General features: G+C 38.7%; 1 protein-coding gene across 2 annotated transcripts; it reads right to left on the minus strand.

Annotated features, from left to right (window-relative positions):
- Positions 1 to 2,848: 2,848 nt before the first annotated feature.
- Positions 2,849 to 10,155, minus strand: LOC118815846. Of its 2 annotated transcripts, none has more exons than XM_036582233.1 (5): positions 10,052 to 10,155; positions 8,633 to 8,890; positions 8,453 to 8,485; positions 4,772 to 5,082; positions 2,849 to 3,456 (listed from the first exon to the last, which is right to left on the minus strand). In XM_036582233.1, exons 2-5 carry the CDS (start codon positions 8,883 to 8,885, stop codon positions 2,917 to 2,919), a joined length of 1,137 nt encoding a protein of 378 aa, XP_036438126.1. In that variant the 5' UTR covers positions 8,886 to 8,890; positions 10,052 to 10,155; the 3' UTR covers positions 2,849 to 2,916. The 2 variants fall into 2 exon arrangements, with proteins under 2 accessions (XP_036438126.1, XP_036438125.1); XM_036582232.1 differs by having other exon boundaries at positions 8,453 to 8,488.
- Positions 10,156 to 15,213: the final 5,058 nt, after the last annotated feature.

Below are 15,213 nucleotides of genomic sequence, written 5' to 3' on the forward strand. Positions count from 1 at the left end.
AATCTGGAACTGGTTTAAATTCACTCATTAGAGAATCAGTACAGACAAATATTAGCTTTAGTTTTTCCTGCTTAGTTCAGGAATCATGTTAATGATTAACATGTTCGTACTTTCATTTATGAAGAAATGCAGAGATCACTTTCACTTTCAAGTTATTCTTATTACTCTGAGTACTTTAAGGGGAAACTCCACAAATTCTCTAAATTTATGCATAATTAAATGTTTAAGATGTAAATAAAGTCATTCAGAGTGGTTTGGTGACAGGGAAAGGAAAAAACCTACTTTACTTTTAATGTAAACTTTTAATGTAATGGAACCAGACTTTTTTCCAAGTTATTTTGGGCCATTTCTTTTGGGCCATTCTTCATGAATTTTACACATAATATAAAGGACAACATACATTTTCAGATTATGTCAAAGACTAAAAAACAACAAAAATGGGGATACGTTTTCTTCAGACAGCAGCGATATCAGACTAACTCACAGAAACCTGAACTCCAACAGGAGATAAGACAACAACAGACCTGCTTTAATAACCTGTAACATATTGAAAGAGAGACTTACCTGTGAAATGATCAGAGCTTCCACCTGCAGTATGTTTGGCTAACCTGTTCTTAGACAACAGGTGTTGTAAAGAACAATGACAGTCAGCGGATCTCCTTCCTGTTAGGGGAAGGTTCTACTTTTGGTGCAGCCAACCTCAGGTGTCCCAACCAGAAAACAGAAACTTAAAGTCAGCTGTGAAGGAGGTTTAAGGCTGTAATGACATCTAGCTGCAGTATTTGGACAAGCTGTAACAGAGCCTAAACCCATGCTCAAGAAAAGCCTTTTCACTTAAGTGAAATAATGACTGCACACCTGATTTAATTTTATGAAGGACTAGATACACTTGGGCTATGTCTCAAGTGGCTCCCCACTCCCTACAAAGTGTAGTAAGGAAATGTGTGCATGGGCCTAAATCCCAAAAGGCTCTTTGTTAGACATAATATGCATTGTTTTGGCAAAGGAGATGTTATTTTAAGACCTATGTTGTGCATTATGTAGGGAGAAGAGAGCTATTTAAGATTCAGTCTAGGTATTGGATGGTAACTGTAAATTCTGGGTTTCCTCAAGGAGAAGTTTGGAAAACACACCAGCACGAAATCACAAAAGATTGTTTTTCGGTTTATTTGTGTATTTGTATTTATTCTACCTTTTCTTCAAACAAATAAGCCCATATATGTAAATTTACACATACTTTCTCTGATTGCCTCTGAATTTTGCACAGTATTGTATATATACAATTTATAGCCTTCAAGTTTCATTTGCAACTGAAAACTTTTGGCCTAGTTTCAGCTCCTGATGAGCTGAAAACCAGGCAACCCTGGTCCCAACAGGCACAAAAGCGCTAACACGTGGCCTAGTGTTTCTCTGAGGTGACCGCACTTTTATATTCACATTTATTACTCATTCTTACATCTTCAACAAGATAAACAACAAAATCAAGAAAAAAAATATACTTTTCAGTTTTTTTTCACAAGTAAACTAAGTTCTCTACTTCAAAAAATGGTTCTTCAAAGTAAAGGCAGTGGTTATATACAGAGTTGTGAGCACTCAAAGAACCTTTTGAACAGTTATTCTCTATGTAGTACTTACATAGCACCAAAAATGATTCTGCTATTGTTACAAGCCATAGAGTGCAGCGTGTGAGGAAATACAATATAGTTAATTAATTTGTTTACATTTTATTTAACAGCAAATACAAAAATACAGTATAGTGCAAAATCAGAGAACACTGTTTCCAGAAACTGTTCCAAAACACCCATATGTAAAAAATATATTTTTCAAATGCATTTTAAATGTATTTTCCAAATGTATTTATCAAATATATTTTTGCAGTGTATGAAAATGGCCAAAAAATTTTAAATATATTTTTTTAAAATGGCCCTATTTATATTGGTTATAATATGTTATCAGCTGTGTGTAGGTGTAATAAAGGTTACAGAGGTAACTAAATGGTACTGACTTTACGCTACGTATGCTAACTTACGCAGACACTCTTCTCCAGAGCAACTTACAATTTGGTCATTTTACACAGGTAGGCAAAGGTAGTGTTAGGAGTCTTGCCGAAGGACTCTTATTCGTTAAGTGTAAGGTGTTTGATCAGGTGAGAGATTGAACCCCAGTCTACAGCGTACAAGGCAGAGGTGTTACCCACTACAATATATTACTTTGCATTAATCATGTCTGTATGCAGTAAGACACTCACACACAATGTATTTCAAATAAACAATATATCTAATCATAACTGCATTTTCACAAAGTATCAATATGTACAGCACTCGCTTTTACCATGTTAAAGGTTTATTTGCTAATATGTAAAATGAAGATACTGGAATGTAAATTCATTTCAAAAGCTATTCCAAGCAGTAAAGTGCATTAGAAAGGATTCTGGCTGTTTTCATACATTTTCAAATGGATTTGGTAAACACATTTATATACATTTATTTTTGTATAGTACATTTCTATGTGTATTTCCGCATACATTTTAAAATAAATTTAGTTAATATGGCAATATGTTCTGAAATACATTTTAGTGTTTGGAATGTACTTTGGCATGGACAGCAATGTATTTGAAATGTATTTCAAATATCTAAAAATATATGTCCATATTTTTTTTTCCAGTCTCCTGAAAAGAATGGAAGCTGTTATAAAGGTAAAGAGTGACAGACTGATTAGTTTTCAGATAAATTATTTTAATGTACTTAATCCAGTTTTGACTGGAAATTAAATAAAGAGTGGTCTCTGACTTTGCACTGTCCTGAATATATAAAAGACCTTCAGCTGCAACACAAAGTGTAGGATAAACTGTATGACACAATTATGACTTTAAAATGTGATATTTTTTATTCTTCCATAGTCGTTCATTATTAACTCTTAACCAAAAGACAGCTTTTTACTGTAAAGAGAGCAGGTTTTTTCAGGGCTATCTTTTTGGGGGCTGCCGATAAATCCTGTGTACTGTCCATGAGGGTCAGGGTATTTGTCACGGATTCGCCACACACAGCAGCTAGGAACGGGCACTCGGATTCCTGGGCCAAGAGGACCATATTTCCATGTTACAAATCGCCCATATGCAGCATTCCGGTACGCTTTGAGGTCATCAGCAGTCTGTGCTACTTGGACTTCGGTGTCCTGTCTAAGAAGCTCATCATCCAGGCAGAAATAGCAGAAATGATGGAGCCTGCTGATGCAGTAATCTGGTTGTTGGTCACAGCATAACTTCTCAATGTCTGTGGGCATGTCTCTACAGTTTCCACATTTACACCAAGGCAAATGTGGGTTAGGCTCAGATGGTGGAGCATCATTTGTGTGCTGACACAGCTTCAAGACGTCAAACACCAGGTTAGGCTGCCTCTCAAGCTGCGGCCTGAATAATTCTCTTAATTCCTCAAGAGTCAGCTTTTCAAGAAGCTTCTAAATAAATAAGAGGGCATAAAATAACACACATTAGCTTTAAGCAGAAATGAAACTTTTAGTCACAAATTACATCAATGTTGACAAGGGCCTCAGTTAGTATTAATGTCAGTATTACGTAAGTAATAATATCTGAAATGTTATCTCTAATGTTTTTTAAGACAGGTGCATGTGTAATAGATTAATAAAATATTGTGCCACTCAGACAGCATCACACTGAATGACAGAGGGAGAGAAAACAAGGTCATCATTCCTGCACAGAGAGCATCACACTGAATGACAGAGGGAGAGAAAACAAGGCCATCATTCCTGCACAGAGAGCATCACACTGAATGACAGAGGGAGAGAAAACAAGGCCATCATTCCTGCACAGAGAGCATCACAGTGAATGATAGAGGGAAAGAAAACAAGGCCATCATTCCTGCACAGAGAGCATCACAGTGAATGATAGAGGGAGAGAAAACAAGGTCATCATTCCCACCCAGACAGCATCACAGTGAATGATGGAGGGGGAGAAAACAAGGTCATCATTCCCACCCAGAGAGCATCACACTGAATGATAGAGGGGGAGAAAACAAGGTCATCATTCCCATCCAAAGAGCATCACACTGAATGATGGAGGGGGAGAAAACAAGGTCATCATTCCCACCCAGAGAGCATCACACTGAATGATAGAGGGGGAGAAAACAAGGTCATCATTCCCACCCAAAGAGCATCACACTGAATGATGGAACCCCGGCTTGATGTTTTGGTCTCATGATACTGATGAAGTCATAATTATGGCAGAATATTCCAGACTTTCTTCAAATTCTAATGAAAATTTGAAAATGCTAATTAAATGGTGTATTTAAGTGCATTTCCCTTGTGAATGTGCACTATTTAAGACATAATTCAAATGCAAAATATGTAGAAAAAGTTTGCTGGAAAAAGTTAATATTGGAAAAGCAAAGTGCTTCTGACATGTCATTTTCATTGTCTTAAATGTCTGACTGTTTGCCATTGCATATTTAAATGAGGCACTCCTGTCAATCAAATGCTGAGGACAGGACATCAGGGGGGACTTTTTAGTGTGGCAGTATGTTTTAAGAGGAGGTGACAAAAAGTCTAAACTTTAGCTGTACTGGCACATTAGTAGTGTAGTGCACCATCTAGGGAGTAGGGATCCATTCGAGATTCTTACTGAGTTTTATGTAATATGAAATAGATTGTTGAATGGAAGAGTGAGGTGTTTTCCTTTTGCTACTCAACTGCTGCATGCTACTTAAAAGAATTAACAAGTAGAAGACATTACAGATACATAAAAAAATCTTCAAACCTCTCTCTCAGCTCTCACTTCGTCATCTCTCTCTATTATTCTTGCTTCTTCACTGTCCTCTGGCTTAAATGCAGCTCCCCTTCCTGTCGTGCCTCCTCTTGCTCCAGCTCCTCGGTAGCCTCTTCCTCTAGTGCCTCCTCTGGTTGCAGCTCCTCTGTAACCTCTCCCTCTCATGCCTCCTCTAGATCCAGTTCCTCTGTAGCCTCTCCCTCTAGTGCCGCCTCTAGATGCAGTTCCTCTGTAGCCTCTTCCTCTCACTCTTCCAAAGGTTTCAGGGCTGTAATAGTCAGCCTCAGTTTTAGGCCTCTTTCCTAAGTGTGTTTGTGCATAGTAGAGAGAAAGAGAACATGAAAGAAGGAGAAACATCTAAAGGTTCTAAAACTAGAGCAATAAAATGAGAAATTCCTTTAAATATACGTAACATTGAAATTCTAAAGGGTCCAAACATGGTGAACATAGTGAACATACCCACTTTAAATTTACACTCATAAAGTATTTTGACTTATAAGCACAAACAAAGTTATTTTTAAAAAAACAAAATCCATAGGGAAAAGGTCTTCAGACACCACATTAAAATATGCATACATGTACATACAGGTGCACCACGCAAGATATCTCTCAGACTAACAATCAGGAAGGTAAGAGTGGACCCAGCAGCCACTCAAAAAGAGCTGCAGGACAACCTCAAAGCAGCAGGAAGAACAGTTATGCAGAGAACAATAAGCAACTACACCGCTATCTTCTCTGTTCCTGTCCCCCATGCCAAACTCCTCTGACAAAAAGAAGCTCAGAGATCCACATATAAAATTCAGCACATGAGCATTTAGACAAATCAGAACACTTTTGGAAGAATGTACTCTGATCAGGCAAAACAAAAACAGAACTGTTTGGAAAAAAATCAGCTCGTCATGTCTGGAGAAAGAAGGGTTGTGCTTATGATCCCAAAAACACTCCCAGTGAAGTATAAAGGTGGGAGCATTATGAAATTGGATGGTGTCTCTGCATAAATGTCCTCAGGGAAATGTCCTCAAGGAAATAGGAATGGTGTATTATACCAGGAGATTTTAGATGAGATTTTAATTTCTACAGCCAAAAAAACGAAGAAGATGGATGTGCCAACAAAACAACAACCCCAGACATACAGCCAGAATAACACCAGTTTCTAAAGATGGTGAAGGTGCAGCATGGCCTAGCCCAGGGGTCGGAAGCATACGACTCTTTTACTGCCTTGTTGCGGCTCCACAGCAGGATCAGATTTTTAGGTAAAAATAAAATAATCCTCCTTTGCATCGTTCTAACACAGTTTTAACAATAAATGGTCTTAAAAGATAAGATAAGATAAGATAAGATAAGATAAGTTAATCCTTTATTAATCCCACAACGGGGAAATTTGCAATGTTACAGCAGCACAGAAGACAGAGCAGCAGGAAATATACAAACAATATTTAAATAAAATAAACAATAAAAGTATAAAGATATATATGTATATGTACAAAGATTTATATGTATACGCACAAAGCTGGAGTTTAGGTATATCTGCTGATTCACCCTTTAACCATGAAGATCAGTGCACAGACTGCTGGTCACCATAGCAACACAGACAACAATCTCACCTAGCTAGTGGCTAATGAAAAATCAAAGAGAGAGGTTTAAGACTAAATTTGATACTTCTTGTTTGAATTTTCCCATTCCACCTTAAATGGTGCAGCAGTTACATTCTGGCATCACAGGCTCCATTCAAGGTGGAATGGGAAAATTCAAACAAGAAGCTGGTGAATGAGAAGCTGAATTCAGTCTCGTAAAAAAGGTTGCAACTGCAACAATGGCTTTTCAGCAAAGAACTAATGTTATTAATTTGTAGTGTCTGAATACTTTTTCCCTATGAATGTCTTTTTTCTACACCTATCTATGTTTATGCTTCTGAATACATACATTTTGGTCCATATATATATAAGTACAAAAAAAATTCCCACACTCTCCAACATCTTGTAGAAAGCTTCCCAGAAGAGTAGAAGCTGTTACAGCTGCAAAGGGGGACCAACTCCATATTAATGCCTATGGGTTTAGAATGGGATGCCATTAAAGCTTTAGCCCCCTGATTGTGCTCTGGTGAGATTGGAAGCCCTCTGATATTTTCACTTATTTGATTTTTACAAAATGTTCACGAGCCCTGTAGTGTGAGATGAACAGTGATGTAACACAACGAGTGAAAGCAAATGAGAGAGCTAGAAGAGTGGAGTAAAAAGGTGAAGAGATGTGTATGTACACCACGTGTGCCGCAGACCGCAGTGACAGAGGAGCTGCTTGTTGAACACAGACTAATAACAGCCTTTAAAATGTATGAATCCACACGTCAAGTCACTCTCTTTACATGTCTTTTCAAGTCAGCTGGCACTTTGTAGTGAAATATTCTCTGGCTTTAACTGAGATATCAGTGTTTCTCAATGTGATATTTGTCCTCAGTTTGTGTTTTTGCTTTGCATAAAAGCACAATCAGGTCCAGCCCAGTTTAGCGTTGTTTGGGTCATGTAATAACAGGGGAGCTACTCCCTCTGGGAGTTTGAACTCCTATTCATAGCTGAAACTTGTTGTGTGTGTTATACATCTCTTTGTCTTGTCATCTTGTGTGTGTGTGCCCTCAAAACATAGACAAGACAAGAAATTTGTTTACCCACTTTAATTTGTGATGCTCTCCGTTTTAGATAGCTGTTAGGAATTTCAGCTCAGGGGAGTTGCTAGGCCAATTTTAGGGGCTTTAAATGCTATTTGTACATTACATTATTAGTTCAAATTATATTCATTATTCAACAGTGCTACAGCATCTTCCAATTTAACTGGAATAATAGGGCATGAACAGGGTCAAGGGGCAGCTGCTGCTCTAGTCCAGTAGTGCCGCAGTGCCTCATCTATTATTAAGATTATTCAAATAAATGTTAGGCTTAAATCAAATATAAATTTGAAATATGTGTTTTAATAATGTATGTTGAATGAAAGAAAGAAAATGAATACTGTAAATGTATCTCACGCACATTGCTATGCAGAAGTTAATGTCAGCCAGTCAAGTAGACTCCACTTAACAAATGTCACTCAACAGGATAGAAATCTGTCTGCACTGTGAGAGGAAACTTCAGATATCCTCCTTCTGCCCTGCTAGAAAACCAGCATAGACCAGTGTGGCTGGTCAGTAAAATCAACATATGTTGTGTTTTGGACGCTGGTATGCTGGTCAGCCAGCATGACTATACTGAGGACCAGCTAGACCAGCACTAGACCAGCTTAAACCAGCTTGGAATTCATTCTGGTCTGTGCTATTGAAGAAAAAGAAACATTTCAACATTTGATGTTATCTTTCTACTATTTTCAAATAAATTAGGGGTTTAAAAGATGTGCACATCTTTGCATTTTGTTTTCATTTACAGTTTGCACAGCATCACAACTTTTTTGGAAATGGGGTTGTAGAAGGGAATTCCATCTTACAAGAAATGGAAGACTAACTAGATTTATGAGGGTCACTGTCAGTTTCATCCATCTTTACATCTTTACGACTTCTGCAGAGCTTCTAATAATCTAATAAAGAGAATGCGTGAGTAAAGGGAAGTTTAACAAAATAAAACATAGCACGAGAACACAACACAAATACAATTAAAAAAGGGGGTACCACGCATGTTACGGGCAACTTACTTGGTGGTGCTTCTTGGTCTGAATCGCTGTTCTCTGCTGTGTGAAGTGAATAAAAAACTGTTAGTTATTTCAAAGATTCACTTACTGGAAATCCCAACCAGTGTTTGCTTTAGAGATGCATCCTGCTGTAATGGAGAGTATAAGGAAGACCACTGTGCTGTGAGAGAGAAACAGGCTTACCCAAATCCAAATTAGGTACATTCTTCCTTATCCATTTCATCGCGACCTCACTTGCCTTTGTTTTCCTCACATAATCCAGAAGTTTACGTATTTTTTTCGTACTGGGCATGTCAGTGTCCATTTCACTGATCATTTCTTCAGAAATACGATTCTTCTTAATCAGAAAATCCACCAAACCGTCTACTTCTGTCACACAGTTTACAATTAAAGGTCTGTTCCTCCTCAGTAAGCGCTCATCCCTGGATTCGTTCATGGTACCTGTTAGAGTAACAAAAACAAATTCAATGCCCGAGTTGTGTGTTTTAATAATTAGCTCACAAGCCTCATTTACCATGATGCTGTTCATGATTGTTGTAGCTTCATCACGTCAAATGGACTGATTCCAAATACATTTCCTTTTCTGATTTCCAACATACATTCAGTATCAACTTCATTAAAAACATCGACCTTGTGCTTCCACTCACTGGCCACTTTATTACAAACACCTACCTCATGCTTCCACTCACTGGCCACTTTATTACAAACACCTACCTCATGCTTCCACTCACTGGCCACTTTATTAGAAACACAGACCTTGTACTTCCACTAACTGGCTAAAACACTTACCTTGTACTTCCACTTACTGGCCACTTTATTAGAAACACCTCCTTATAGCTCCACTATGCAGGTGTACAGTTACAGGCTGTAGTCCACCTGTTTCAGCACAATTTATCAGCGTTCTCTACCTCATTCATCATTGGTCATTTTCTGACCACAGGGCTGCAGTCGTCCAGATATTATTTGGGTGGTGGTTCCTTCTCAAACAGCAGTGACACTGACATGGTAGTGCGTGTGTTGCTGGTACGAGTGTATCAGACACAGTGGTGCTGCTGGGGATTTTACACACGTCAGTGTCACTCCTGGACTGTCTGTGGACCTGAGATCACTTTCACTTTCAAATAATTCTTTAACTGAGATATTTTCATCTTTATCACCTTCACAGCACACTTTTTTTTTCTAATTTACATCACAGAATGCATCATAGTGCACTATAAAGGCGCCCGAACCTGTGTGTGATTCAGTGGTGTGAGGTTGTGTGTGATTTAGGTGGTAAGGGAAGCGATTTTCCTCACTAACTTACACAGTGCAGCTACTGCAGGTTCTGAAAACATATAAACACAATATGAAAATGCAAACTTCTCTCTGAAACAAGCACACGAGGTTCTTTACTACGCTCAAAGATTCAGAACTGTTACTTGCCTTTGGTTTCTGTTTAGTTGACCTAGACTTTCTCAGACCTCACAGAGCGGTAATCTTCACCACCATGTAATCTATCATACTAAACTTACATATCAGACTGACTCACAGCAAACTGAACTCGAGATCAAACGACAGCAGAGCTGCTTTAATAACCTGTAACATACTGAAAGATTCACTTACCTGTGAAATGATCAGAGCTTCCTTGCAGTATGTTTGGCTAACCTGTTCTTAGATAACAAGTGTTGTAAAGAACAATGACAGTCAACGAATCTTCTTCCTGTTAGGGGAGGTTCTAAAAAAAAAAAGCGCCAAACTCAAACAAGTCCCAACACGCACAAAATGACAAACACGCAGAGTTTCTCTGAGGTAATTCAACAAAGACACACAGTTCAGTAAAAGAGGAACCACACTTTTATATTCACAGTCATTCATTCTTACTTTTTCAACAAGATAAACAGCAAAATCAAGAAAAAAAGATTATTTTTTTTTAAATAAAAACTAAATGCAGAATTATCCACCTTCAAAGTTTCTCTTTATGTATAGAATCGTGAGCACTCAAAGAACCTTTTGAACGCTTCAGTGGTTCTTCTCTATGTTGTACATGGTTCTTTAAAGAACTGTTTAAAAATGCTTCTTACATAGCACCAAAAGGATTCTGCTCTTTTTACAAGTCATAGAGTCAAGGCAAGTCAAAGTTTATTTATATAACGCTTTTATCAGTATAAGATACGGAAAAGGGGAAAAGCAGGAGTAGTAATGTCTATGATTAAAAAAAGCAGCAGTATCATCAGGAAGGTCAGTTCATGCAGGTGAGGTTTGCACAAAGTTCTACAGCAGGACCCTCCATGGTGTTCAGACTGGTCCAGAAGGCTGGCAAGCAGTGGGCACCCGATCAAGGCAGATGAAGCAACAGCATCAGACGCACAGGGTGGGCAGCTGTTCAACTCAGCAAAGAAAAAGAAAAAACATACAGAGAGTTCTGTAAAGAGTGACTGATTACAGTTTACAGGGTTTACAGCCTAACTAAAAGGGAGAGACAGAAGGTAACAGAGACATGAGGGCTCCCTGAGATGTCAGCGCCCCTCCGTTCCACCGTCAGCAAACCTGAGTGAACGTGTGAGAGCAGTGGGACGACAGCACCAACATTCCCAGTTTACTATAATACTCTATGACCATGAACCCCCAGATCTGCACCTTTTATCTAACAGGAAATACTAATTACCAAAAGCTCGACTAAACAAGTAGGTTTTTAGCCCAGACTTACAGACTGAGGCTGTGTCTGAGTCCCGAACACTGACTGGAAGATTATTCCAAAGCTGGGGGGGCTTTATATGAGAAGGTTCTCCCCCCTGATGTAACTTTATTAATTCTAGGTACTAATAGTGAGCAGCACCTTGTGATCTAAGTAGGCGTGATGGTTCATAATAAGAGATAAGTTCACTCAGGTACTGAGGGGTGAGTCCGTTTACAGCTTTATAGGTCAGTAAATGAATTTTGTAATCAATGCGAAATTTCACTGGCAACCAGTGTAAGGTTGATAAAACAGGACTGATATGGTCAAACTTTCTGGTTCTTGTGAGGACTCTGGCTGCAGCGTTCTGGACTAACTGAAGCTTGTTAAGGCTTTTGCTGGAACATCCGGACAGCAGGGCATTACAGTAATCCAGCCTTGCAGTAATAAATGCATGAACTAGCTTTTCTGCATCCTGTAGAAACAGTGCATTTCTTAATTTGGCAATATTGCAGAGATGCAGGAAAGATATTCTATTAATATTTGTTATATGTGCATCTAAGGACAGATCAGGATCTATCATGACACCAAGATTTTTTTACAGATGAACCTGACGCAACTGAGCAAACTATTAAGTTTAAGTGTTAAATCAGACAGTTTGTTTCTAGCAGCTTTTGGACAAGAAGAAGTTAAGTAGGAGAAAGTTACTGATCTGAGACTGCTGTGCTCTGGGGGAGAATGTTTAAATGATCTATGTTTACACCAAAGGTCAGAATTAAGTCTAAAGTGCGGCTGCAATAATGAGCGGGCTCCTTTATATTTTGAGTGAAACCTATAGAGTCTAAGATAGAAATAAATGCCTTACTTAGTGGATCTTGTGGTTTATCAAAGTGGATATTAAAATCTCCAACAATTATTTCTCAACATTATTGAACTTGATAAAAAGTCAGAAAATTTCTGTAAGAACTGAGAATATGGCCCTGGCGGCTTATGGATTGTAATTAGTGAAAAAGTATTCTTATTTGCTCCTCGATCACTTATATTAAGAAGGAGAATTTCAAAAGAAGAGAATTTGTAGCCTACTTTCTGGCTCATGCCTAAAGTTTTCGCATCGTTGCTATACCTCCACTTAAACGAGAGCTATGCGCATAACTGTAGCCTGTGGGGGTGGCTTTATTTAGACCACAGTATTCATCAGGTCTAATCCATGTTTCTGTGAGGCACAGAGCATCTAAATCATGATTGGTAACAATTTAATTTACAACGACGGCCTTAGGTGTAAGAGATCTTACGTTAAGCAGTCCTAGTTTTAGACCAAAGTTGCTGTCACTGCAAACTGGTTTAACTGGTCTGATATTTACTAAAGCAAACTTTGAGGACTCGCATACCTGTTGTATGCGAGTCTCTAAGTCAGGAGAGTAAATTAGAATATCATTGATGTAGGCGATACCAAACTAACCAAACATGTCCTGTAGAACATCATTAATGAAAGCCTGAAACACAGAAGGGGCATTAGGTAAACTGAAAGGCATAATAAGGTACTCATAGTGCCCCCTAGTGGTAACAAAAACTGTCTTCCATTCATCTCCCTTACGGACCCTTTCCAGATTATAGGCACTATGTAAGTCTAGTCTGGTGAATCTAGCTATCGTTAACTTGCAAAAACGCTATGCTAGTGAGCTAGCTAGCTGCATGTCAAATATGGGCTTTCATTAGCGAGCAAACTTTGTGTTTGCAAGGTCATTTCACCACAAATTTTACCACAATTAAATAATTTCTGGCTAGGTTTACTCAAATAATATTACAATCATGCACAGATAAGCAAGAAAGTCAATAAGGCAACAAGTTTCGCAGTGTACTCACCATAAAATACTGCAGCTAGGTTGCCTCCTCATCAGCTGATAAAAGGAGAAAAAAAAATGAAACAGCTGTGGTGTCATACGCAGAGTGGTGGCAACCAACGGTGATGTAAGACACTAAAACTAATGATTGTTGTGGAAACAACAAAAAAATATTAATTTATATCAATTAAGTGAAAACATACCACTAGTTTAAGCAGTAAAAACGCAACAACAATGGTAAATTTAAGTTGACTTCACAAAGAAAGATATGATAACTAAAAGTCCAAATACATTTTTACAATGTAAGTATGTCTGTCGCTGCTTCTAGTTCACCCATTGAATTGCCAAGCTCTGTTTTCTCAGTCAGTAAGCCTGATAAGTTTGATGTGAACCCTGATAAATGTCATGGCTTTCTTCTCCAGTGTGCTATATTTTTCAATAATTCTCCTCCTCGTTCAGATCAATCTAAAATTTCTTTCCTAATCTCCCGACTTAATGACAGAGCACTAGAATGGGCAACTGCTATTTGGCCCAAAGCTCAAAGCCAATACTATGAACAGTTTTTGAAAGATTTTTGCCTTGTTTTTGATCATCCTCATGATGGTAAAGTTAGCAGAGAACTTTTGACAAAACTGTGTCAAGGGAATCGTACGGTAGCAGAGTATTCACTAGAATTCCCTACTCTGGCTGCTGGGAGTGGGTGGAATGAGCCGGCTTTATTGGTCATGTTTGGTCAAGGACTCAATCCAGACATTCTTACTGAACTTACAAGCAGAGATGACGAACTGAATTTAGAGGAACTCATTAGTCTAGAGGTTCGTCTAGATCAGCTGGATCTGGAAGAACCCAAGCAGTGTAATTCATCACGTTTGTCTGCCAAGGAGAGGAATCGTCATATGAATGAAAGACTGTGTTTCTACTGTGGCAGCGCAGAACACTTTCTACTCTTCTCTGTTGTTTCAGCCCTGATTGATTCCGGAGTGGAAGGAAACTTCATTCATGCAAAATTGGTGACTCAGCTACAGATTCCGGTGACGTCCTTGGAGGTAGCGGCCCTAGATGGAGAGCCTGTGGCTCCTGGTGCTATCACTCAGAAAACTGAACTTGTAAAAATGAGTACCATTGCTCTCCACCATAAGCAGTTACTCATCCTAGTGCTAGAATTATCTGAATTTTCTGTAATATTAGGTCTCCTCTGGCTAGAACAGCACAATCCTCGTATTTCTGGGTCTTTCCGCTCACTTACTTTCTGGTCTGAACACTGCTATTAAAATTGTTTTACTTTTCCATCAATGCAAGTAAGCTCTACATTTGTAGAGAGTCCTAACTCAGAGATCCCTTGAAGTATCCCAGCTGAATATTCTGATCTCCAGGAGGTGTTTAATAAGAGAAACGCCACCAAATTGCCACCACATCGCCCTTATGACTGCACTATTGATCTCTTCCTGATCTTTTCCTAAACCAAGAATTTATCCATTGACTCAAGAAGAAGAACAGGCTATGAACACATACAGGTCTTGCCCTTTGTCATGCGTACATATAGATTTCCTATTCATTAAGAACTCAAGTAGCGTTAAAAAGACATTTAGTGGCCCAACATAAAAGACGTTTGGACTCTGCTTCAGTAAAGACATAGCTATTATGTGATTTATGTCATTTTTGTGAACCTTGTGTTTTAACTAAGTACTTTCTTCACCTGGGATGTTGCTTATTGCTAGTTGGGCTGTCTGAATAGGCAGAAGATCTATTAGCAGTTTAATCCAGAACAGCAGAGAAGCCCAAGAAGCCAGAGGTGAATTTTTTTCCTGGCTTCCCTCAAGAAAAAAAGCTCTGACAGTCTTAAAGTGGTGAGAAGTACTTTCAAGTCTGAGATGAAGGCAAGAACAGTGGACTGGAAGCATTGATACCCTTATGAACAGGTCATTTTCACTGAGGCAAATGTAAGTGATTGAGGATGGTCCTTTGGAAGACGAAATGGCCTGCTTCGTTCACAGAGACACAGGCTAGTATTCTTTCCTGTTGCATTGATTACGTTTACCTAACAATTTTAGTTTCAGTCTTTTGTCTGTTTGAAGTCAGATTTTAATGCAGAATAGATCATCAGGGAGGAGTTTAGAATAGTGTTCAGAATAGAGGCACTTTGCCCTGCACATTTTTGTGGTTTCCCTTTAATACATCAACTCATTAAGGGGTTGTTGTTGAGCTGATGACAGTTGAGCTGATGTGCGGATCAGGGGGCTTTTAGGGCCAGGATTGGGACCCACTAGTTT

Source organism: Colossoma macropomum, unplaced genomic scaffold, assembly GCF_904425465.1.
Source record: "Colossoma macropomum unplaced genomic scaffold, Colossoma_macropomum, whole genome shotgun sequence".
Taxonomy (NCBI): Eukaryota; Metazoa; Chordata; class Actinopteri; order Characiformes; family Serrasalmidae; genus Colossoma; species Colossoma macropomum.